Source organism: Xiphias gladius, chromosome 3 (assembly GCF_016859285.1).
Source record: "Xiphias gladius isolate SHS-SW01 ecotype Sanya breed wild chromosome 3, ASM1685928v1, whole genome shotgun sequence".
Classification (NCBI taxonomy): Eukaryota; Metazoa; Chordata; class Actinopteri; order Istiophoriformes; family Xiphiidae; genus Xiphias; species Xiphias gladius.
In genome coordinates, this window is record NC_053402.1 from 18,272,031 (window position 1) to 18,297,165 (window position 25,135).

At 40.2% G+C, this 25,135-nt stretch overlaps 1 protein-coding gene across 3 annotated transcripts in view; it reads left to right on the plus strand.

Moving 5' to 3' along the window:
- The window catches only part of uncx (UNC homeobox), a 15,844-nt gene extending 12,298 nt beyond the window's left edge, over positions 1–3,546 (plus strand). For 2 of the 3 annotated variants that reach the window (XM_040123911.1, XM_040123912.1), the window contains 3 exons: positions 1–654; positions 1,211–1,386; positions 2,275–3,546. The exon at positions 1–654 is cut by the window's left edge and continues 35 nt beyond it. In XM_040123911.1, the coding sequence (XP_039979845.1) occupies positions 396–654; positions 1,211–1,386; positions 2,275–3,342 (1,503 nt within the window). In that variant the 5' untranslated portion in view covers positions 1–395 and the 3' untranslated portion in view covers positions 3,343–3,546. The remainder of the gene's footprint in view (positions 655–1,210; positions 1,387–2,274) is intronic. The other variant, XM_040123913.1, reaches the window with a different exon arrangement.
- The last annotated feature ends 21,589 nt before the right edge of the window (positions 3,547–25,135 follow it).

A 25,135-nucleotide genomic window follows, 5' to 3' on the forward strand; every position in this document is an offset into this window, starting at 1 on the left:
GGCCAAACCTATCCTCCCGTAGCCTTTCCCTTCCCGGCTCTCAGCGAGCCCTTCCTCCCGGTGGCTCCCCCGTGTAGTCGCGATGTAGTTCTTATCAAAGCCCTCCTGTCTTGTTGTGACAGCTCTGATATTGTTTATTGAGGTGGATGTCAGCTTTAATTAGCAATCGATACGGGGAGCGTTTGCAGAGCGCGTCTCTGACGTCAGAGCCCATTACCGCTTCTCATTGGGTCTCATATTCCCCGAGCCTGGGCTAATTATTGGGAGGTTCATGTGGATAAAGTACAGCTCATCCCTCCCTTCACATCATGTCCCCTGCTCGTTGGCCACACTCGCTGCATGCTTTTTAAATTCCCATCACCGGCCTCCAGACGTCGTTTCCTTTTGCCTGCGGGATGATGGACAGCAGGATACTGGATCCACCTCACGCCCAGTTCGGAGGCTCTCTCGGCGGGATGGTGGGCTTCCCGTACCACCTGAGCCACCATCACGTTTACGAATTAGCCGGGCATCAACTCCAATCTGCGTCCGCGGTTCCTTTCTCAATAGACGGATTACTTAATGGTTCCTGCACGGCTTCAGTGGGCAATTCCAACCCCCTCTTGTCTTCGGGCTGCGGCATGAATGGAGATAACCAGCAGTACAAACTGACAGGTAAGCCGCATCACACACCGCACGGTGACCCCTCATCGAGGTTGGCTGGTGGCACAGAGACCAAAACAGAAAGAAACAAAGACAGGATGTTGCGATACAAGTTATCCGCTTGGCGGTGTTTTTAAGGGGGGACGCCAGCCCTCACGCACGGGCGCGCAGAGGAGTGTTCTTCGCCTCCCACCTCATTTTGATCACCGAAAGCCGAGGATGCAGCAAAGCCAAAACCATGTCCCTGTCAGTCAGTAAAGACTTAGAGCGAGGGAATGCTTGTGTTAACCATCCGAGGCATTTGCCCTCGAGTCCGGAAAGGGCGACCGCATCTCAGATCAGAGCTGCATGCGTGTGGCTGTAGTCTGCAAAATGTCAAACGCATTCTCCCTCATCAGCTCTAAAGTTGGCGAAATGATCTGCTCGCACATGAAACCGATCTTGTTAAAATGGTGTTAAAATGTGGTCAATACATATTTTTTTTCTAAAAGCAAAAAAAAAAAAAAAAAGAAAAGAAAAAGGAAAAAGAAAAATCCATTGCTTACATTTATTCTCATTCTGCTGTTAGACTCGGTGGACCCAGACAAAGATAGCCCTGGTTGCAAGAGACGAAGAACTCGCACAAATTTCACTGGTTGGCAGCTGGAGGAATTAGAAAAGGCTTTTAATGAGAGCCACTATCCCGACGTGTTCATGAGGGAGGCACTGGCCCTCCGATTGGACTTGATAGAATCAAGGGTTCAGGTAAATATTGGTTTTGTTCCTTCGTAGCCTATGTTTTTTTTTTTTTTTTCCAGTTGTGTGTATCTTTTATTCCATCGTTTGTGATTTGTCCATGGCAATGGATCACTGCTTCAATTTCTCGTAAACAATGTAGAATAAATCTTGAAGTAGCACAGGCCAATTTTGGGTCATAATATATACTTAGTGATCATTTTAAAAATAATTTCAAGGAATCGCTGCATTTGTGTGTATTATCTGACCTTTAGTGGCTTATGCTATACAGATAAATCAATTGTAATTGAAGCTTTATGAAAAATAATGGAGCCTTTAATGCCGGTTGATATTTTGTCTTTATTATTATTTTTTTAACAAAATAATTTTGACTTAATAACCATGACTTAATATTTCTCACATTTATTGACAATCCCGGGAAAACAAAGGGTCAGAAACATGTTTAATTACATATCGACTTACTTTATATTTTATCACAGGAATATTTCTGTTGGTGAAAACGGCCAAGTGGAAGCTTACAAAGTTTTAGTCCAATTTCAGAGGTTGCCCCCGGAAAAAAAAAAAAAAAAAGGATCATTTATTAAGACGTGTAAAACTGACCTACAGTTCAGTTACCATGTCAAACCACAGCTTCTTTTGTTAGTCCTCATCCTAACTTTTTCCTGCCTTGATGCACAGATTGGTTTTTAATGCAGGGTCTAATTAAAGGCCTGCATACAAAACAAGCGAGAACAAGATGTAACCTCACTATTTGTTTAATTACCATATTGTTAAGACACATTCTTGTCCAATTAATTTCCCCCTTGTAGTGGCAGAAGTGCACATTACAAATGTTTTCACGGCCCCCCCACCCTCCCCTCTCTCTCTCTCTCTCTCTCTCTCTCTCTCTCTCTGCAGGTATGGTTTCAAAATCGCAGAGCCAAATGGAGGAAAAAGGAGAACACAAAGAAAGGCCCAGGTCGACCTGCTCACAACGCCCACCCCACCACCTGCAGCGGAGAGCCCATGGACCCGGAGGAGATCGCCCGGAGAGAGCTGGACAGGCTGGAGAAGAAGAAGCGAAAGCAGGAGCGCCGGCTGCTCAAGTCCCAGAACAAGCTGGCTTCTGGGGATTTATTTCACACCCCGGGATCGGACAGCGACAGCGGGGTGTCGCATGTGACCGACAGTGACCACAACACAGGCCCGCCTTTTGACTCTGTGGGGGGGAGCCAAACGCAGTCGAGCTGCGACCAAACCCCTCACTCTCTCCAGACCCCAAACCCGAACCAAAGAACCTTCGACCGGGATGCTGGCGGATCCGAGCTGGACTCGCCCGAAGCCAGCCACCGGACAAGCTTGTGCCCCAACAATAACAGAGCCTCCAGCCTGCAGAAACTCAACCCTTTTAGCGTCGAAAGCCTTCTTTCGGACTCCAGACCGAGACGCAACCAAGCGGCCTTACCCTCCTCACGGCCTTTGATAGGGAAAGGACACTTCCTGCTCTATCCCATCACACAGCCGCTTGGATTCATTGTTCCTCAAACTGCTCTGAAGACGACAGCGGCAGCAGCAGCGGCAGCAGCAGCAGCAGCAGCGAACTCTGACAGTGACGCCCCGGCGGAGAGAAACCAGCCCAGTGGCCGCTGCAGCTTCTCGGCGAGCGCTGCGGGATGTAGGAGCAGCTCGCCGGACTCTGCGGACGCCACACAAACGGGGCAGGCGGGGTCAGAGGACAAGACGAGTTCACCGCACACCAGCCCGCCCGGGGCCGCCTTTCCCACTGGCAAAAGTACTCAGACCTCTGTTATTTGCAGCGATTCGACTTTCGCCCACGAACACGGTCCACCCCTCGTTCAGCCTGTCGATGCAGACAGAAAAGAGCATTTAGAGAACAAGGACCACCCAGACCAGCCCGAGTCTGTCCTCAGTGACAGTCCAGCAGAAACAAAGACAGACTCTAAAGAAGATGTCGACATGGAATAAGTCCCTGGGGGTAAAAAAAAAAAAAAAAGAGAAAGAAACATACTTATATAGCCTCTAAAAGACACCTTTCAATAGGCCAAAGCTTAACCAGAAACTACATCTTTGCATCTAATATCTAGGTTTTCCCCACTCTGCTGATATTTTGACAACGGTGTGCCCCCCCCCCCCTTTGCGTGTGTGTGTGTGTGTGTGTGTGTGTGTGTGTGTGTGTGTGTGTGTGTGTGTGTGTGTGTGTGTGTGTGAGTGAGTGTGTGAGTGAGTCAGGAGTCTCTAGATATCCTTTAATGTGTGATAACTTGTCAAAAAAAAACAAAAAAAAAAAAACACAAGACCACGACACCAACAAAAATCCTCAAGAGCTGTAAAAAGGTATTATACTATTTATATATGTAAGGTTTTTCTTAAATAAATCTATTGTATACAAGCACCTCAAACCGTGTGAGACCTTAAATAGCAGCACAGGCAGTGCAGTACTACAGTACAGTAGGAAGGGGTTTCTTAAGAAATCTCATGTTGTACTTTGTATATTGCCTTAACAAATTTATTCATCTATAAGCCCCCACTGAAATGAGGTTACGAGCCTGAGGCGAAAAGGACCCGCTCAACTCCTGCAGAGTTTTGATATGAAAGTAATTATTTTCCCGGTGGCCACTGCAGGGGGATTCAGTTTATTTTAGCTCAAAGGGGGTTATAATACATTACCGATTTCTAGTGATATGAAATCACATAAACTTCCAAGAATAATAGAATTAGCATGAAAAGGCCTGGGTGTCAAATTGAAATAGGAAAATAATAGCCCCGGCAGCTGGGAGTGCGTGTGTTTGTGCATATTGGATAGGAGATGGGGATTCGTGGGGAGGCATTTTCATGAGCTTTTTTTTTTTTTTCTCTCCCCCCTTCTTCCTCTCCCTCTCTCTCCACTTTGTCAGGGTCCCTTGTAGCAGGGCTATATTAAGATAGATGTTCGATGATATCCCTCATTGTTCTGTCGCTTTACATTGATGTTTCGGTGTTATCAGCCTATTGATCATGCGTCGGCTGTAATAGGACGGGCTGAGGCAAACGTGCCTATTTACAATAGCAGAACACATTTGTTCTAATAGGGTTGGTGGTCCCCTGGGAAGCCGCGCGGGACCTGGGACATCTGCTCCCTTCTTGCAATATTAGCAGCGCTGACCACAATATCAAGTAGGACCCGGGGAAGAAATGTGGAGGCTGCTGTGTGGCGTGTAATGACATAAAAAAAAAAAAAATCTTTACACAAAACAAAAGAAAAACCAAAAGAAAAAAGAAAAAAAAACCCCACATCCCGTCCAGCTGGATATAGAGCTGCTCATAGCCTTGTTAAAATCCACAAGCCCTTTAGTGTCCTCTTTGGGTCTTGATTTGCAAATAAATTGAAAATAATCAGAGAGGGGCGAGCTTTACGTCTGAGCCGGCGCAAATGAATTTCTGAGCCAGTGTCCCTTTCGAAAATATTTACATAAATCTCAACCCATGCGGCTGTTTGCACTACGGAGGCAACGTCTTGTTGGGTTGGTGGTGGTGGTGGTGGTGGGGGCAGCAGGGGCGGACAGAGCCAACATGGCACACACGAGGAACACGCAGAAGATTAGGCCCGCATGGGGCTGCGGGTTAGAGGTGTACCCTCTGCGTCTGGGTGGTGCTCACGGTGTTGAGATTATAGATGCCTCCCTGTACTTTGTAGTGTCTACGTATTCATTTACTTATTAATCTTTTTTTTTTTTACAATTACCTTCCATGACATCCCGATAAGTTTTCAATAATATTCTAGTCACAAATGAGTTTACAGGCATCTTATTATTATTATTTTTTTTAAAATCTCCTCTTAATTGAAGTTTTGAGGGAATTTATTACACATTTCCTTACAAAGGCCCAAATACTAACATTGTTGAACCAGGAATATGTTGACACTATTCAAGGGGGGGGGGGGGGGCATTCAAAGGTTGTAAATTCTTTAGAAATCCAGAAGTACAAGGTTTACGCGCTAAACTGCGGGATAACCGGGGCCAATTAGAAATAACCCCTCAATATTCTGCGGTGTGTATTTTTCCATACTACTCTTAGGCTATTTGGGACGTATGCCCAGTTCATCCATAATTCATTAGCGCACACTGAATAGGAGTATCGCTGGCTGCACATTGGTGGCCTTAAGGTGAAATTAGCGATTTGCTTAAGTAGTTAAGCTTTTCTTGCCTGAGAGCTGCACGCTGCATGATTCAAGACAAACTATCAATCGATATGCCCAGGCAGCCTCCAGGAGATGTGTCGTCCATGAATCATACTTTATGAATTCAATTTATACCCGGAGAAATTTTCAATTTGAACGCCGGATCATTATGGGAGAGTGTAAATTGTTTTTGCTCTATTATGCATCGGACGCCATCATTTTTCTTTCTAATTACGGAGGTGTCAGGTCGGGCTGTCATGCAGACGCTGATTTTCAATTTAACTGATCATCATGCATTCATTTTCCCATTTGATAAATCAGCTATCTCGAAGCTTCTGCATGCCCGGAATGCGAAAGGAGAGGCACAGATTGGCAAAGTAATAGGGGCCTGTATGCGGCAATAAGTGCAGATCAGGCAGCTAATTTAGCACCTCCTGGTATTTCCATTTCCATTTCTCATTTCCAACTCTCAAAGGAGGAAAAGCAGCCCAAAGGCAGAAAGCTGCTAGGCTTTCCACTATCGGAGAAAGACAGAGGAAAAAAAAAAAAAGAAAAAATCTACCAAAACGGCTTGTTTTCAGCGACACATTTCCTAAATTAGGATATCAAGCTTAATTAAGGCTAATAGAGTTTTCTCAGTATGTGTTAGTTTTATTTAATAGAAACAAATTTGCGCAATTAATTATGGCCATGATATCGAGAGTCTCATTTGCAGCATGCGAGCTGCAGCCTAAATCAGCGTCTTTAGAAATAAGCCTCTCATTTCCACGCTAAATGACTAACCAAATGTTTTTACACCAACTTCCATCGCAGACATCATCTCGGTTTATTTTTCCACGTTGTCTCCCAGTAAACCGCGTCAGGTTCGACACAAATGGCTCTCCTTTACTGCGCCGGGTGACTGAATTGAATGTAGACTTGTGCCACTTATTGTTCGTGGCAGAGATCGATTATTTTCCATACTGAGATTTTTATTTAAAAAAAAAAAAAAAAAATTAAAAAAAACCCCTCTACAACCTTTACTTCATGGAACATTTTACGCAACACAAAAAAATATGTGTCTTAACAATCTTTTCTCCTTGTCGTGTGGGCTGTCGTCGTATATTTCACGATTGCCCTAATGAATTTTCCAGTAACTGTGAAAGGGGAAGGAATTTACAAGTTCCACGCTCAATTCAGCTCCAATGGACAACCCGCGTTCTCGCCACAGAGTCGTCTGTGTGCGCAGGCTACTCTGGTGCGCTTTGTGTTGCTCTACGAGATCTTAGGGGCTCTGAAGGCTCAGTTTGGATAAGAAAGAACCGTACCCCCTCCCCCTTTTTTTTTCCCTCCTTTTTAAAAAAAAAAAAGGATCCTCCATAAAATAAAATGGCACTTGACATTTGGCTTCTCCTGCAGCAACTCTGCCATGCCTTTTAGGATTATTTTACATCTCATACTCATTAATGCGCCGGTGGATTTAATCATTCTTATCTTTCTTGTGCATACCTGGGATAAGCCCGAAATTACCATCTGCATTGATTTCTGGACGATCCTTAAAATAATTTTAATTATCTCGGAGTGCTATTTCGCGAAAAAAATCCCTCTAATCAAAACGTAGTTAATAACAGTTCAGTATTCGCACCTCAGGTTTCTGTGTGCTGTTAACCCGGGAAAAAAAAAAAAAACAGAACTCAAATTTAGAATTTGGAGATTCATTAAAACTGTACCTGGTCTTTGCTAAATAAGATTCATTGACCTTGTACAACCCATTTAACTCCAGCATCTGCACTTTGACTTTTCTGAAATTTTTTTGTTTAATTTTCCCCGTAAAGAAATTCAAGCTGTTTTTGTTCTTTGATGATTTCCACGTTACAGCCAAGCTCACAAAGTATTAAATGTATATTTTATTGCTTTACTCAATCATCATCCACTCTCTGTAGCTGACTGAAAAAGGAAGATGAAAAAATGATCAAGATTTCACAACTTTATATTGTTGCAAAACACTGCTGTCATAGTAAAACATCATAATTCCTATGATGTTTTTTTATTTTCTTTAAGTAATGGTTTCCACAGTCTTTGTTTACTGAGTAAATCTCCAAGACTTATGAAAACAATTCAGAACACACAGGGATATTCCTGAAAAACACATGGCATACGATGAAAATGAAAAAAAAAGCCTGCTTTTTCATCATATACTATGGGATGTTGGGTTTTTTTTGAGTTTTTTTTTTTTTATTCTTTATATCAGAGTTAGTGTTAGAGTGACATGATATGCCAATTGTCGTGACAGTAAAAATGTCAGCTTTCTCTTATTTATTTTCTAAATAAGGTGTTACATATTACCTTCCTTACCCAAAAAAAGTTCTTAAAAATTAAACAAATATCACTTTGTATAGCAAGCAAGTGCATTTCATATCCATAACGTGAAGGCTGAAATGACTGACCATGCGGAACACTGTGCTTATATATTACTTGTGATATGAGAACTGTGAGGTAAAGGAAAAAAATAAAAAAACATAATAGTAATGAGGTAACAATTAGAAACCACATTCTGTGAACAGATTCTGTGAAGTTAAAAAGATAAATATTTGCAAAAGGGCAAAGATCTACCTCTTAAACTTGCTTGAGAGACTGATAATCATCATGACTATAGTTATATTCACACAATTTTACTTTTTTTAAAATGTTTTTTTTTTACCCCACATTGCAACTGTGGGGGAATGACCTACAAACAAAAACATAAGCTTTAATGTTAAAGTTGGAGAACTACTGCTATTAAAAAAAAAAAAAGTTTAAAAAAAGAGAAAATAATACAGTATGTCTGTTAATGACCAATCAAACAATTATAATCGTCTTTTTACTTTGAAGTTACACAATACAGAAAAATGAGAAGGTGTTGGCAGTTTTCTCACAGGCAATAACACATAATTTCCCTCTTCCTTTTTAAAAATGTCTGTCTCATTAAATTTTGCACATTTCTGCATTATGCCGGCTCCTTCCTGTCTTGGAAGAGCTGTAAGGGGGGGCTTAGATATTCGACTCCTCTTCACAATAAGAGCACTTGCATCCTAGTATGATGACGTGAGAGGTTAGAGGAGTCTTTTCAAAGTGGTCGAACCTGTTGCTATCTGTCTGGCCTTATTATCTAAAGTGACCTGTGTTGTGCTTTTGGATTACACAGCCTAACAATTTAAAGGGCAAAGGAAAAAATTAGAAAAACAGATCATGTGTAGGAAAAAAGTATTAGTACAGGCAGTTTAAGGGTCTTATAAGGCTAGTGTAGCAGATATGATTGGTATAAATTTCTAAGCAAATGAACAACTACTTTCTGACACCTCATTGTCTTTAGTACCTGTCAGCTTTCTCCTTCCAAAAAGCCAGGCCGAAGTTATTATGTATGAAAATGTCTGAAGCGATGGGAAGAGATACTTGAGCAAGTTTGGCAACGTCCTACTCTGACGTTCTACCACAGTATCCAAAATGAGCAGGTTTCATAAATCCTTGTAAAAGTACTTAAGTAATCACTAATTTGTTGGAGCAATTTGAAAGCGGCTGTCTCAGATTGTCATAGCTATCACAGGTGGCCCAATTTCTCTGCCTGAGGCTTGCATAACAATTCGACTAGGTGAATTTGTTAGTTTAACAAATCAATTCACATCCCAGTATGTTAAATATAGAAAAATAAACAAAATAAACAAACCCAATTAGGAATATATTTCTCTGTGTGGTGAGTCTATCTGCCCTTGTACAGGTGGCCTTGGTACTTACTGCATGGAAAGTTGGTATAGCTTGTAGAGTGTAGGCTGTACATTAAAGGTATAGTTCAGATTTTTTTTTTGACATTTAGGTGGTATGAGTTGGTCATCTGTACTGATTTTGATGCTTGGATGTTAGGTGAGGCTACAGGTCTTGTATATCCATTATCTTCTAGACAATAGCCATTCAAAACTGAAGCAGCAAATGGAGAAAGGAAACAGAAATACTTAAACTGCTATAACTCTCACAAACTACCAAGGCAGCTAAATGGTGTTTGGCAGACTGAGCATAATAAGCATTAGCTCATAGCCTACATGATTGCTCACTTTGAATCGTGGAGTGGAGTGTGAATGGGCTCCTCAACATCCTCTCAGGTGCCTTTAAATGATGTCTGAGAGATCAATCTTCAGTTACAGATAATTAAACTGGTGGCAGAAGGTCTTTCTAAGAGAAGACATAAGGTTTGTATTACTTTAGAACTATGATGCCATTAGCACATCAGTTACGTGAATGATAACGTCTTTTATTAATCTATAGAAGTGTTAAAATATTGTAAAGCACTATACAGTATCTTTAAATACTATACATCTATCTATGTATACAAACCAATTATCACCTTCTCTGGTGATTTTATTTTTTGAAAAAAATATTGGTCAAAACAATTTACAATGAAATCCTTGGTCTCTCTTTGGCTCCATTTTCATATTGGTGAGGGCTAATTAGCAGACTATTACCCATGCGTAGATTATGTATTTAGAGTCTTCAGATATCCTTCTGATGGCCTGTTCATTTACTGGTACTCTAGATTCCAGTTTTTAAATTGATGGTGCCCACTTTCTTTACATTAGTAGTGATATGTCAAAACACATTACAAGAGGTACAGGCATGTACAGTAAGAACTATGGTAATAGCACCACTAGCATATGGATCAGGTCCTTCAAATGTTCTGATGCTGTTATGCGCTGGCATATTACCTTCGGTAATGCAGTCTGGGTTCATACTTTTACTCAATATAACAGACAAAATCTTCATATTGAACATATCTAGAAAATGTTTACTGTAGACATATGTTCATGTTGAAAATAACTTCAAAATAATCTCAATGTTTCTCTCTCTTTTTCTTATAATATCCGCTCATGGGAGCTAAAGTTTGATTAGGGTATGGCTAAGTTTACACAACTAAAAGCACTTAGTTAAGTTTAGAGAGAGTATGTGGTCATGGTTAAATGCTGGAAGGGGACATAAATGCTGGCCTCAAGTCAAGCATTTCATATGCCCATCCACCTCTCCAACCTCCACACCCCTATTCCTGCGATGTCATTAATGTTGAATTAGATTCAGATGACTGAAATTTGTTGGACATATGGTTGTGGATCTAAAGAAAACATCCCCTCGTGACTGGCAACAAGCTGTCACAAGGCCAAGAGGACATGCTTGGTAAAGAGCTTGTGGATTAATCACACAGACACAACTCACGGTGCAATCGTGGACCTGCCAGATCCTGAGGCAGCACATAATCAGACCAGACCCTCCATGTGCTGGTGGCTAAACCAGAGTACAAGATTGAGGTGTAGTTAGGGTATCAGTTGGTCGAGGCTTTAGTTGAACGAGAACATGAAAGTAATTCTCCATCCAAGAGGGAAGGGTGACACTGACAGAGAACTCCAAGCAGTAACAGCAATCGGCCTTTTCTTCTGAAAGGCTCGGTATAGTACGTGATGACCAGTAGCTATGATTAGCCAGCTGAGGCAGGAGCTTAGGCCCTTAAAACAGCAGTTCAAGAAGGCAGGACACCGAATGAAGGGAGCAGTAGCAGGGCGTCATGACATGATGAAAGGGAACCCTTTCCAACCTTCAGAAGGCAGAATATCCTAGAGGTTTGTAAGCAAGAAGACCAGGAAACAGGTTGCAATGCACCACTGGGTTAATAAAAGAGCCATTTAGGTAAACAATAGGATACCATTGAACTATTAAGTGATGAGCTAGAAGGTAAAGGAAAGCTGTGAGCGTAAAGCAACGCCTATTTATTTCTTGGAAAAGTTTGGTTCCTAGATTCCTTCAACTGCTGCCTAGATGGATGCTCCAGACTCAAGAAGTTTAGCCTTTGGGCACAGCAGTTTTGTTTTTTAACTGTATCTAAGGACAAATTAAGAGACCAGCTTTGCTCTCACTCCTGCTTTAGGTGAAGCTACCACACACCTGCAGGATTCTGGTTCCTGGTGATGAGAAGCGAGAATTGGTTTCCGCTTATGCCATTCATCTGTCCAAGCTGAACTCGAGTTGCTGCTCGTAGCAGTGGGCAAATTAGTGCAGCCAGGTAACCTCAGTGCTAGAGGTCCCAGTATAGGATTTCATGGTTCAATAAGCTTATAATTTCTTTGATACTTTCTTGCTGGATCTATGTGAATCACCACCAGGCTGCATGTAGCTCAGAAGAGGCACCCTGGAGGACGAACATCCTCAGCTGCTGCCTGAAAGCTTTGGGAGAGTGAAACTATCTCTTGTTCAATAACCACATCCCAAAGGCCTGCAGAAGCATCGTCCAAGGCAAGACATTGCTGTGATACAAGGAAGAAGAGAAGAGGACACAGCTCCAGAGCAAAGTCCCATGTAGACTTCTCAGAACAGCACAGGATTTGAAGCTTATTTAGGGGTCTCGGAGACCATCATATTGACTGCAGTTGAGCAGAAAGTTTAAAAAAAGGAGCTATTTGAAGTATCTACACAGTTGGACAAAGTTTAGCAACCTGTTACCCGGAAAGGTGCATTCAGATTGCATATGCATTTTTCCATAGCTTGTGTATGTGACAGAAACATTGTCTGATGTCAAAATTTACCAGCTCTGAAGCTGAGCCTGCAATTGGAGCTGAGAATGCTATTGTGGTTGGCAAGTCAACTTTGCTGTGTATATGGACAGTGGACATTATGGAGCTCAAGACATTTCAAGATGTCTTGATGGAGTTAAATGTATTTGGATGAGCCACCACTGAAAAAATGGAACGACAAAAAGTGATTGTTTACCACCCAGCTAGTAGAAGTGCACAGCACTAGAGAGGGATGATAAAGACATAGCCACCAGAAAACAATTTGAGAATGAATATTCGTTCTTAACCTTGGAAACTGCAGTTTGACAAAATTGCGTACCTGAAGGTAACCTTCCAGAAAAAGGTAGTTAAAGGCAGGTACGTTAGTGGACCTTGATTTAAGAATACGTTGTCAAAGAGAATAATAATTTCTATCACCAACAATACAAACTATGATACTTAATGTTTATGATGTTATGATTACGTAGCTGCTGTACCTGCAAAAAAAAGCTACTCTAACCAGAGCAAATGTAAAGATATTCATTGTTTTCTCTGCCCCTTTGCAGCCACTGAAAGTAAGTCTTTTGTTGGTTGTGAACTGTGCACGCTTTTGTTTGCATATTTGTCACTTACATGGTGATATGGTAAGAGAGCTTAGGGCAACAGTAAATGAAACACCCTCAGTCTGCAAGGTGAGATGGTTGAAGGGTTGTCCATTGACAAATGAGATGCAGTCAGGTACTCTAGGCACCTAAATAGGAGAACACAAATTTCTGTGTCAATATAAAAGGCATAGCTCACTATCCCCAAGAAATACGTTCATATTGGATGCATCTGCAGTGCACGATTTACTTCCAGTGAACATAGTATGGGTTGTCAAAAAGTAAATGTATTAAATTCCTGGAGTGATGCCACAGAACGTCCAGTTCCAATGTCAATGTCAGTGCAGGAGCTAGTGTGACTTTTATCCAGTGAGGTGCTCTCCATGAATTTTTGAGGAGGAGTAGGAAGCTGTTTTCACCAACATCTTCGCCTTCAGCCTATCTCGCAGGTACAGTATACCATGGCTGGGCAGTAATTTGATATGATTAGATACAGGTGTGATTATTATAGTGTTCTTGCTGTAGAAGATTTGCTGTCTTAAATAATGATTAATAGGAAATTGTTTTTAAAAAGAAAAATAATTATTATTGTAGTTTTTGTTTTACATATTTGGGGAATTTTATCTGATGTAACGTACAAAGGTGAAACACAGTTCACTACATCAAACTTATCATTCTACACGTGCTTTATATAGCATATGGCACATATTTTGCATACCATATATAGATATAAGAAAAGTATTTTTTTATTAGTATTCTAATCAATTGGAATTTTTTGGGGAAATTAATTAAAATGTGATAATTTTTTAGCATTTTATTTATTTCTTATTTTGACCAATAATGAATCAACATTACAAAATGATGCTGCAATTAACACCATATCCTTCGATAATTTGTTTGTATGAAATATTGCAACCGTCCATAGCTGGATCTCTGATCTTGTTTTTTATTCTAAAAAACTAGATTATAAATATCTTATAAAAAGCCCTTAAACTTTCTTTTTTTATGTACTGAAGAATCGACAAACTCTAAAGCAACTAAATATAACATGAATATCATCAGGATAGTTATTTGGTGGTGAAGTATAACTTCTTTTTTTTTGCAATTAATGGTCCAAGATCATACAAGACATCTCGTGTCTTAAGTCAACGTATTTTAATTTGGATACTCATGGTATTCTTCTCACGGGTTGGCACAGGTAAACCTAATATCTTTAACCTAATCACCTAATCTCATTCAATGTTGGATTTCATCTCTCCAGCTGCCTCAACCTGGTAAAAATCTGAAGATTCTGTATAGCTAAGTACACAGGCCAAGAGTCAACAAAAATGAAAATAAATTTAACTGGGATTCCTGCAAGTGTTAGACAACTGAGTGAACACTTGCTTTGGTACCTGGCATATGTCAATTTAATCTGGGACACTGAGACAAGTAAACTTCACCTTATCTCAATTATTGTTGTTTTTGTGTGATTAGTGCAAGCTTGCCTCTCACAATATTGTTTGGAATATTTTGTTTATGCACATGTACATGGATATTTGTGATCGAGACGTGAAGGCGCATATAAACCGCATTTACTCACTCGCACTTTAACCAGAATATCAGCTATTATCTGGAATACGGTGTGCATGTAAATGTTGTCATTGGGGGCTTACCGCTTGGTGGTGATTTATATGAAAAAGTCAAGCATTTTCCTTCCTTGACTTCCCAGGGAATCTGTGCCCTAGAGGTTAATGAAGTGTGAAGTGTGAAAACTTCCTGAGATGGGATGAGTTAAATAGTGTTCTCAGATGTTAAAGCAACACTGTCCAAATTTATTTGTGTGTGTCAGTTCTTTCTAAGTCTTAAATATGGCAAACATGCCCCATGGGCCGTCTGCTACCACTGTTGGGGCTAACGCCATCTTGTGTGTTCCAGTCATTCCGCATAAATGGATGTAATAACAGGATCGAAGTGAGAGTTTGAATTGAATTCATGGAATTTACTGACATTTGTTTTACTGTTAAGTGTTTATAATATTAAATATATTGGGAAATCTCACATGCAAAAGTAAACCAACACCATCTATCTTTATACAGTGGATTTGAGCACAGTTGTGCAAGTTTGACTGTGATCACGAATAACTACTAAATGTCACTTTTCAAAATAAGACAAAGCAATTTAAAACTACATTTAATAGTTATGGTGACTGTACACATAATGGGTATGATGGAATTTAAAGAGAAATGTGAGAAACTATTCATAAAAGTATCAGTTATTAGCCAAAATTTTACATGGAATCACTGATTTTTATATACAACTAAGATTATCAACAATTCATACCATATTTGGCAATGGAAAACTGACGAAACTGTCGGAAGAATAACCTGATAAATGACTGCAGTGCCACAATTAAACAAATATCTGGGCTGGGAAACTGTTTAACCTTTCAAATATATTTTAAGAAAATGATTTTCACCGTTTGACTAATCTCACAACTAAGTGACTAGTATGAATACAATAAAAAAATTTAAATAAAAATAATAATGATATATTGATATAATCTTTCCAGTGATGTATTCCAACCTAAAAGTTTGACCTCTATAATGGATACAATATCTGCCTAAGGCAGACTTCACTAATAGACATTTTTGGTTGCAATTAAAAATTGTTCCCATGAAAGGCCTGACATGTCCTCTAAGGCAAGAGTCTCAGACTCGGCTCTTTCCTTTCGTCATTAAAGTGGTATTGCAAATGTTCTAAGCACATCAAGGCCAAGACCTCAGATCTCACTATTACATGCACATTATTTAATCCTTGGGCTCTCTGGTAGTACTGACTTGTACTATTTCTGTCATTAACCTGCCTGTTAGCTCAGGGATGGACTAGACTCAGATCCACTTGGGGTCCAGTCTTCATTTAATGGCCCAGGGGAAGTGGGGTTCAACTGGGCCTGAAATGTTACTATAAAAGTGCTCTGTAGAGGAGCATGTTATGGCTCTGTACCTGTCCCAATCGATCACATTAGAGCTAAGGAAGTGGTGGGATTTGACAGGCCGGAAACATTTCAATACTGACACAGTGTGTCTGAGAGCTTCAGGCACACTTCTGAAAATAAAAAATGCCTTGTATCAGTCCTGTAAATGGGTGTGATTAGTCATAAAGGAGCTTATTGTGCAGAGGCTGGAAGCAAATTAGAGGTGATAGTGGGACAGAATCAATGCTGATTACCTCTTGGAGGTGTGAGCATATCCATCAGCAGCACTGAGGATGGACGAGAATCCCTTCTTCCCGACTAGTTATTGACAGTTTGAAGAGGACCTGAGGAAGGAACATTTTAAGACATAACATTAATTTCTCTGCTATCAGTGAGCAGACAGGGCTTTCAAAATAAGTGATTAAGACAGGGAAGAAATAATTAAAAACACCACCTACAGCTTCTTAAGCCAGATGTATAGGCAATTTAGAGAAATGCATAGAGTACAATAAAATTTTCCCTTTCTTTAAAGCCAGATAGTATTGTCCAGACAGTAACTGGTCTTTTCTCCATTGACAGAAAATACATAGCCAAATAGGTTTACATGCAGTTTTGGTTCTTACTTTGAACTAATTTACTGGATATAGGAAAAGTGGAAAATGCAACAGCATCTATGTTTTAAAATCATCAACATAGATGCTAAATTTGCATGAATGACAGATGATAATGTGTTCATTAGACCTTAGTTTTAGTGATTCAAACCAAAACTAAGTTCTAACTGTATAACCATAGTGACTATTGATACAGATGACGAAACTGAAATGATCAAATGTGAGGTTTAACCAGGTTCATGGAATTAGTAAGTCATGGTAATAAAACACCCTCCAACACCATAAGTCCTAATGTTATAATAATAATATAATATAATTAATATGAAGCGATGAGCCATTAATGCACTTTATATTCACATATATTGATGTGTATTAGTGGTTAAAGGTTCCTTTAGGAGACCCTTACATTGCCATTATTCCTCAGGGGAGCTGTATCTACTTTACAATGTTCATTTTGTGTTGATAGTTTAAAATTTCTAGAAGCCGCATCGTAAACCACTTCTTTGCTGTCCGTCAGTGTTTGATAGCAATGTTTGACAGCAAACTTGTCACAGCTCATTTTTCAATTAAAAACTGAAAACATAATTATCACAAAAGTCCTCTTATTTTGATTAAGTTTGTCGAAGAGGATGTTAAACACCCTTTTCCTTGGCTGGTAATGCTTAAAAGAAAATGAATGGGCCTTGTTACAATCAGCACAGTCAGGCAAGAAAACATTTTGCACTATCAAGTCAAACAAAAATGGCAAAATGTTACAGATATCAATGCTTTTGCTTAATAGCTTGTCTATATCTGTATTCAAGAATGGTGGTATAATCCTCATGGATTAAATGTATCAATAATTTGATACACAGACCCTTAAAAGGTTGCATGCAAAAGCAAACGTGTAGCTTAATCTGTACGCCTGTTACGACAGCACCCGTAGCCGCAAAGTTTCTTTTCGGTGCCACAAATGTTTGTTGCTGGTTTTGAGCAGTGGCTGGAGAATACCCCAAACAAGTCAATCACAAGGAAAGTCACACACTGGGAGAGAACAACATTAAGGAAATAATAGTATAACTTCCAGCAAAGAGGTGAGCTGACCTAGTTCTGGCAGTGGACTCACAAGCCACGGTCTGTCTCAGAGGACCGCATTCTCCTCTTGGGGAAGGTGACTTTGTCCTTGATGGAAGGCAGTCAGTGGCCTCTCCAGCACAACGTTTTTCCATCAAAGAGGCACAGATGATGCCAAGCCCAAGTGGTAGGATTTGAAGATGCTTTTTAGAAATGATCCGTAAAATTTGTAATATGTATGTAAAATTGTAATTGTTCTGTGGCTTTTATGAAGTATCATAGCTGGAAAAAACTTACTCGCGGACATTTCGCTAAACCCTAACCCCGAGCAGTGATTGTCCAATCATAGGTTAGCAACAGTAGACACGGCAGGTTTGTCAAGCTTTGGATTTCTCTACATGTTGAAGTGGTGTTAATTGGGCTGTAGTAACCCTCTTCAAAACCAAAAACACAACAGCAAAAATTGTGCCCTAACGTTAACATGTCCAGCTATCTAGCTCACTACGTACATTAATAGCTTATACTAAATTACTTTGTGTAGTTACATTTTGCATTTAAAAAAAAACTCCATTCACAACTAGCATGTCCAACGTGTAGTCCTGCTACTGTATCAGAGCTTAAGCTAACGGTAGCAGCTCTGTTCTGCTCTTTGGTTTGGGGAAGTTTACACTCCAACAACCCCACCAACCCCACAACTAGCTCCACAGTGAACAGTGCTGCTCCTTTATTTCCCTGTCTTCCACATGGATCATCAGCTGGTGAGGATGCTGACTTTTTGCCTATGACATGCAGTTTTAGCCTCAGTCTTTTCGCACGATACCCGTACGTAGCCACCTAGAGCCTATTTAAGGACCCTTTTACGGGGGTTTTGTTTTAAAAGGAGTCAGCCTGAAACAGTAAAAGGAATGCTGAAGAGGGCGTTTGCAACCATCTCGTGAAGCCAGCGTTAGCTTAATGATAAAATCTGCCAGACACAGATGTCATTTCAGCCAACAAAATCGCTGGACAGAAATGAGAAGCCTGCTTTTGTCTACCGCTGTTTGAAACCATGGACCCATTGTTTTGAAAATTACTAAGCATTTCGAGTTATAAATTGTCCTCCATTATTATTAGCAAAACAGTCAGTTCAAGGTTAAGGGTTTTTGATTTCTTGTTTCTCCTCAGAGCATAAACTTGCATAATTTATCAATAAAATGTAGGGCAAACTCATCGTTTTTTGTCAGTCTGCAACCTTACTGGGAAATAATTCTTTTTTATCCTGTTGAGTAATTGATGGAAGTGTTTCTCAGAGGAGGTCTAATTTGACAAAATCATCAGTTCTCACAGGAGTCTTGTGTGGTCATGTTTCAGGCTATTTTCAGATTTTTAATATTGTTTTAGTCGAGATACCTGCTGAGACCATTCTAAACAACTGTTTAGAAGTTGAATAACTTGGCAAATGTAATTTCCAAATATCATTAAAAGCACCTTTTTTTAAAAAGATAATTGACGAGATAAAAACACAGTTTCTGACAGCAGCCTGATGTCATAGATCCTATAGCGTGTCTGGAAATTCAACATATCCCCAACTACAAAAGTTCTTTCCCATTAATGGATAGAATATGAGCTGAGGAAATTATTCCTTGAATTCTCTGGGCAGATAGTGATTCTCATCTTTATCAGTGGTTTATCTTCTAAGGTCAAGATTAAAGTGAAAAGTGATGTGAACCTCCAGTGTCTCCAATTAAGAAGAGAGAGAGAGAAAGAAAGAGAGAGGGAATGAGAGAGAGCAGAGGTGGACTCTTCTGCATTACTCTGCTTTCCAGTCCCTCAAGTATCCCTGAGAAATAGAAAACAACACAATTAAATTATGACACCTGACACCTAGACCTCACATCAGTGTGAATCATAATGGACTAACCGCTGAAAGTGAGATCCTGTCAGACGATTAATGTGATCACACACATTAGCACCTTTCTAACTTGACATTTTTTGAGTTTTTTTTTTTTCTGTTCTTGATAAAGACCTCAGGATAGTTGTCTGTAGAAACTATGTATGGTTGAAGCTTAAAAATGAAAAAAAAAAAAAAAACCCCACTACATTAGGTTGATATGTCTCCATGTGGTATCTATTAAGACATTTTCTCAGTACAAGAGCATAGCCTCAGCAGGAAGCCAATTGCTTACAGGCAGAAGCAGCCCTGTCTTTCTGTTTCTGCTGTTCACCCACTGTGTTTTCAGACCAACTAATAAAAGCTCTTACAGAAAAGCTCTCCATGTGAAATGTGTCAGGATATGAAGTCTTGTTTTCAGACAAATTTACAATACTTTGATTTTAAAATTTTACGGTGTGCAGTGTTTTTTTTTTTTTTTTAAGATATAAAATTTTTAGTGCAAATCTACAGTATGGCCAGTGTTTCACAGGAGGAATACTCCAGCACATAGGAAGTAAAGCTTTTAATGTTTTAGCAGCAGTATTAGTTTAGCCTAAGAAGTTATGAACACCATGAATAAACAGACGAAAACAAGGACTTATTTTACTGAATTTGTTGCAACTTGACAATTTTGATAATTTTTTAAATTGAAGACCTCTATCTTGACTTGGTTAACACTGATTGTATGAAATGTTTGGCGATTATAAACCAACCTAATTTGATGTTCTATTGCAAAAAAAAAAAATCACAAGATTTCTTTCTAGTTTCATTTGTCTAAATTAAGTGGCTGAACATCGTGCGAACCATACAGGCTTGCCTTGGAATATAACCCCGAACTATAGTCCTTTTTTTTTCTCCTTTTGCTGTGGCTAGTAATGATATTTTTTCTTATGGGTGCAGGCAAAGAAGCTTACAAGGTTTTACAAGCAGGTGTGCTACTAGAAATTCTGCCTCCTCTGACAAAATGTCACACTCGACACCCCCACCCTCTTAACACATAACAGTAGAGAATGACCTCCACGGTACCCCCCACCTCAGGGTCCTATTAAGAATACTCAGGGCTTTTTCATGAGACCCACTACTAGTGCCCCTGTTGTTGCCCACTGGAAAAGGTGCTAAATATGGCTCAATGATGCAATACACTAATTAGCGTAATCATGACGGCATCATGCCATATTTGCATACTGCCCGGTGTCAGCCGGTCTCAGCCCTTTATCTGTTTGCTTCTCTCCTACTCTCTGTGCTCACATATACAGTATATTAATACAGCTGAATTCCCAATAAAGCTGTACTTGTTTTTTTCTGTTTCTGTGGTCAGAACGGAACAAGTATGAAATAGTGACTGAAACACGGCCCATTAAGACTACATGTTAACCAGCAGTAACTTCCAAGCCATTTTCAAGCTAGTGCACTGCACTGCTAAATTGACTGATAAACTTGTTTCGGCTATATTTACTTGTAAAATACCACTCAGAGAGAAAGTTAGAAGCTCATTCACGTCGGTGTCAGCTGCCATGCGGTCAGTTGAATGACACGCATAGATAGGTGTGCCTGCGGAGGGAAAGCCCGACCTCATGCTCACGGGAAAATACTGGCAATTCTCTTCTACAGAAAGTGGCTGAGGTTTTTCCAAAAAGTCACTAGATTTGGGGCTATGTGCTTATTTGAAAAAGGGTTGTGAAAAGTCAGTAAATCTAGCAACAAAGGCGCCAAGTTGGAAACACCGCCTGTACACACTCTGTCATTCAGGGATGTACTGCTGGACCGTGGCCATGTCCAGCACTATACTATTATAAGTATGGATATCTTGGTTTGGAATTTTTGATTCGGAGTTAATGAAGATACAGATAAACATAGAGATGAAAGAAGCATTGTTGTATCATCCTTTAAATGATTTGAGAATAGAGCAACAGATAACTGGGTTATATGATATGGACTTAAGGGTCATCTACATTTCTACATTCTCAGCATTTTCAATAGATGTTGAACTTTGAGCTACAGTAGTAATTCTTTGGTTGCAAATGAATAGAAACCATATTTCTGCACCAAAAAACACACAAGAGCACACACACTCACATAACACATAACACCTACACATTATGCCCACATTACAACAGTGGGTGCTTTGTTATCAACATGAGGCTTGATTCAAGCAGTAAATCCAAATAATTCAGTGGCAGCATAAAACGAGTGCAACACATTTAATTGCTGTATGATATGGTGTCAGTATAAGAAATCAGAACAATTTCTGTTATCTAAATAAAGCCCTCTCAAGGATGAAAATATCACGGCAGCTACAAAGAACAAAAAGGATGGGAAAAGCAGTAAAGTTCACGACATACAACTTACACTTTGACATCTGAAATAAGTATAGACCCCGCAATTCTTTACTCGGCGATGTGAGAAAAATCACTTTTTTAAGCAAGTTAAAAAATAAAGCCTTTTATTCACCCTGTCTGGCACTAACAGGAAAGCTGGAGCTGAGCTTTAGTCTTTGTCAAACATTTGAAACTTTTTACATTTTTGACATATCACTCAATCCGCTATACTCGTTGCCTCAGCAGCAGAATGGGAAAAAATGTTATATTGCTAACATAGCTGTAATAGTTTTCCTTAACCTATCTAATGCAGGTTTCACGAGTAATTAAAGAAACAATGAAGTTCGCAAGAGGAAAGTTATATTCCGAGTTACAGTTTGTAAGATTTGGTTGTGTCCTAAATGGTAACTTCTAACTCTACATGATACTTCTTACCATTTATGTTCAAAAACAGAAAAAGTTTTCATGTTGTATTTGTACTTAATTAATTCACACTTTAACAATGGACATGTGGGCGGCCTTTAACCCTTAATCTAAAAAGTTGTACTGAATAACAGAGATAAGGTTATAACAGAGATAAGGTTTTACACTTTATACAATGTGTAGTGACAGAATCAATTAGTCTTCAATCAGTTTAATGTGCTAAAGAGTCTCATTTTGGTTTGTACAGACAATAGAAGAGACAAGGCTACGCAGAAAAAGAAAAGCAATCCTTTTGCTCCAGTGGTTCATGACAGATAGATGATTCCTCCAGGTAGATTTTTTAGTTCAGCTGAGCTGCATTGATTTGGCAGCATCGGGTGGATGTCACACATGCACTGAACAATGCTCAATGACTTTGGTATCCTATTCCCATTTAAATTGCCTCTACGTTTCCTTTCTGACACCTGTTTAAATCAATGCCTTCCTCTGCAGGTCATGGGCTGAATGTACGAAGGCGCACACCAGTCGCCTCTCAAATCCACTAAAATCAACACAATAATTGAAATATTTTCAAGCTGATTACACCGAAGCCCAGGGCTTGGCTGGTTGCTAAGAGTACGCTCCCTAGTTGCTAGGGGGAGTAAATCATCTTGCATTATTTGATTTTTGTTACTGATATGAAACTGCTAGTCCTTCGATTAAATGTCTCACAGTCAAACACCTAGGGGATGGACAGGAGAGAAAATATAAAATAGTCACTGCGAACCTGTAAAATAGCATTTCTAACTTCTCTTTTCCATGGGGCTTCGACACAAATCTATGTGCTTGTTTATGTTTGTTCCTGCTGAAATAAACAAAGCCCCGGTTCTGTTCACATTGAGGAAAAACAGAAAAGACAGCAAAATATCCAGAAATCCCATATCACACTCAGGTTTGGTAAGATCACGAGTAATCTAACCGTCCCTTTTATCAAAACAGATTGCATTGTCGAGACCATGATTTTTTTCAGCAGCAATCTCGGTGCAATTTGGGCAGTCTTATAAAAATTGGTCAGTCAAAAACAACAAGGGAAACAGTGACTGAATAATATCCTGTCAGAGAAGATTCAAAGATAAATCACTTTGACTTTCACAGGAGTTTCTACAGGTGTGACAATTTATAGAAGATCATTTTTCTAGAAGCAGGAGACATAAAAGTCAGACTACAACCCCCTCCCATTGGTATATTATTTAGCAGGAAACTTTGCTTCAAGGATGAGTCAGGAACATGCAATTTACTCCCCTGAAACACCTCAGCTAACAAGCTCTAATACATTTATTTCCTCCCTTTGGCATTAAAAGGAAAGGGCCACACTCTACAACACTACACTCTTGGATCTGATGCTCACTGATTACGACTGGACCTTCACTCTCATTCCGTTTAATATTAATACTGCACTGAGGAGGATTTTCTCCAAAGACTTGTCAGACATTGAGGGCTGCTCCAGCCGGCTTTGTCAAATGAGATCAGTGCTCACCATAATGGTGAGGTCAAGTGGAGGGGCAGCCTCTCAACTCCATAACAGCCTGACAGCGAGCATTATATTATGCTCTGTAAGTATAGAGCACCTAGACATAGGCAGTCCTCCACATTACAAACTACTGATGCACTTCATGCACATCCAAGGTGTGCCATATCATTTAAAAAATGTCTATGTAATCCTTCAGATAGGTGTCCATTGAATTAGTTAATCTACTTATGCAACATAAGATTCTATCTATCAAAGGAATAAACTCCCATGAAGAGAATACAAGCCATTTAACAGTATTGCTTGACCTCAGCTTTGAGCTGGCCCCCCGATTTTGTCGTTCTGCAGCCAATAGGAGAAAGCTGGCTGACAGCTCCACTAAAGGGAGGGCGAACAGTGATCAGGGCCTGGCTGCCTAACCACAGACCAGAGTCCCTTCATTAGCCAGCCATCAGGTCTGGCTTGCAGTGGTTGGATCGATAAAGCAGTCCCACTCTTTTTTATTTACCAACTAGCACATTTCTTGTAGCTGAGTTGTCTTTAAACTGTGCCGCTGTTTAACTGCTTTATTCAGCCTCTGTATGAGACCATCTGGTCCCCTGTCCTGTAAGTCTCTTCTAAAGCCCAGGCCTGACAAGCAAGAGATATGTCAATGCAGTCCTCAGCACAAAGCAACATCTGCCATGCCTGACGCCCACCATTGTATGGCCATTTAATCTGTCCCCCTCCTCCCCTTAACGGCACACAACAGTTCCTGGTATTATGTTTTGCCACTCAATTAGCATTATCATCCTGCTGAAATAGAAGCCAATTTACCTTTAATGACCTGATTGTTAGATGAGTGACAGCAGTCGGTGCTGCCACTATCGCTAGATAAACGGAAGCCTGCCCCTGTTTTCCTGACTGGTCGTGCCGAGGGCTGGGAAGTCAGAGCCAGCCAATCACGATGGCCTGACTTCACCCCTTCACCACCAACATTGTTTCCTCTGGTTCATAGAGGCAGTGTGCTGGAAAATTGAGTCCAGATTCATTAGGTTTTCAGTGTGCCGCTCGAGTCAGTTAAATTGATACATTTCCTAACAAAATTGAAGTGCTTTTGTGGTGCCTGCGGATGGCTGGTGACCCCACTCGGCCCACTGAGCAGCCGAAGCAAGCTGATGGATCCATTAGACCGCTTAGACTGCTTATTCCTCTCTCTCCATCTCTGACTGACACTGTAAATCTGAACCAATTTCAGACTCTAATCACCATTACAAACCCCTTCCACTGTCCATTTGTTACTCTGCAATTCGAATACACTACCTAGATTGGTTCAGAAATACCAGTTTAGAGGGGCCCTCCTGCTTTCCCATGGTTAAATGGCTCATGACTGGTCCCTTTTCTCAGCTGAAGCAGAAAAGCAGTGGCTACTGGAGGAGGAGGGAGGAGAAATAACGTTCAATGAAACAAAGGGCCTTGAACAATTCCCAAAAGATAAACTGGAATTAGGAAAAATGATAGATAAATGAATAAATACGAGGAAAAATGGAGAGTGTGAAATTCAGCAAGATGACAGACAGGCCTCAAGGCCACACTGCCGGCTGTGGTAGAAGGGTGTCCCTTGAATAACAATCACTGTTACACCTCCAAAACATTTCCTCATCCACTAGCCATTTTTACCCAAGCTTTTATCTGCTCA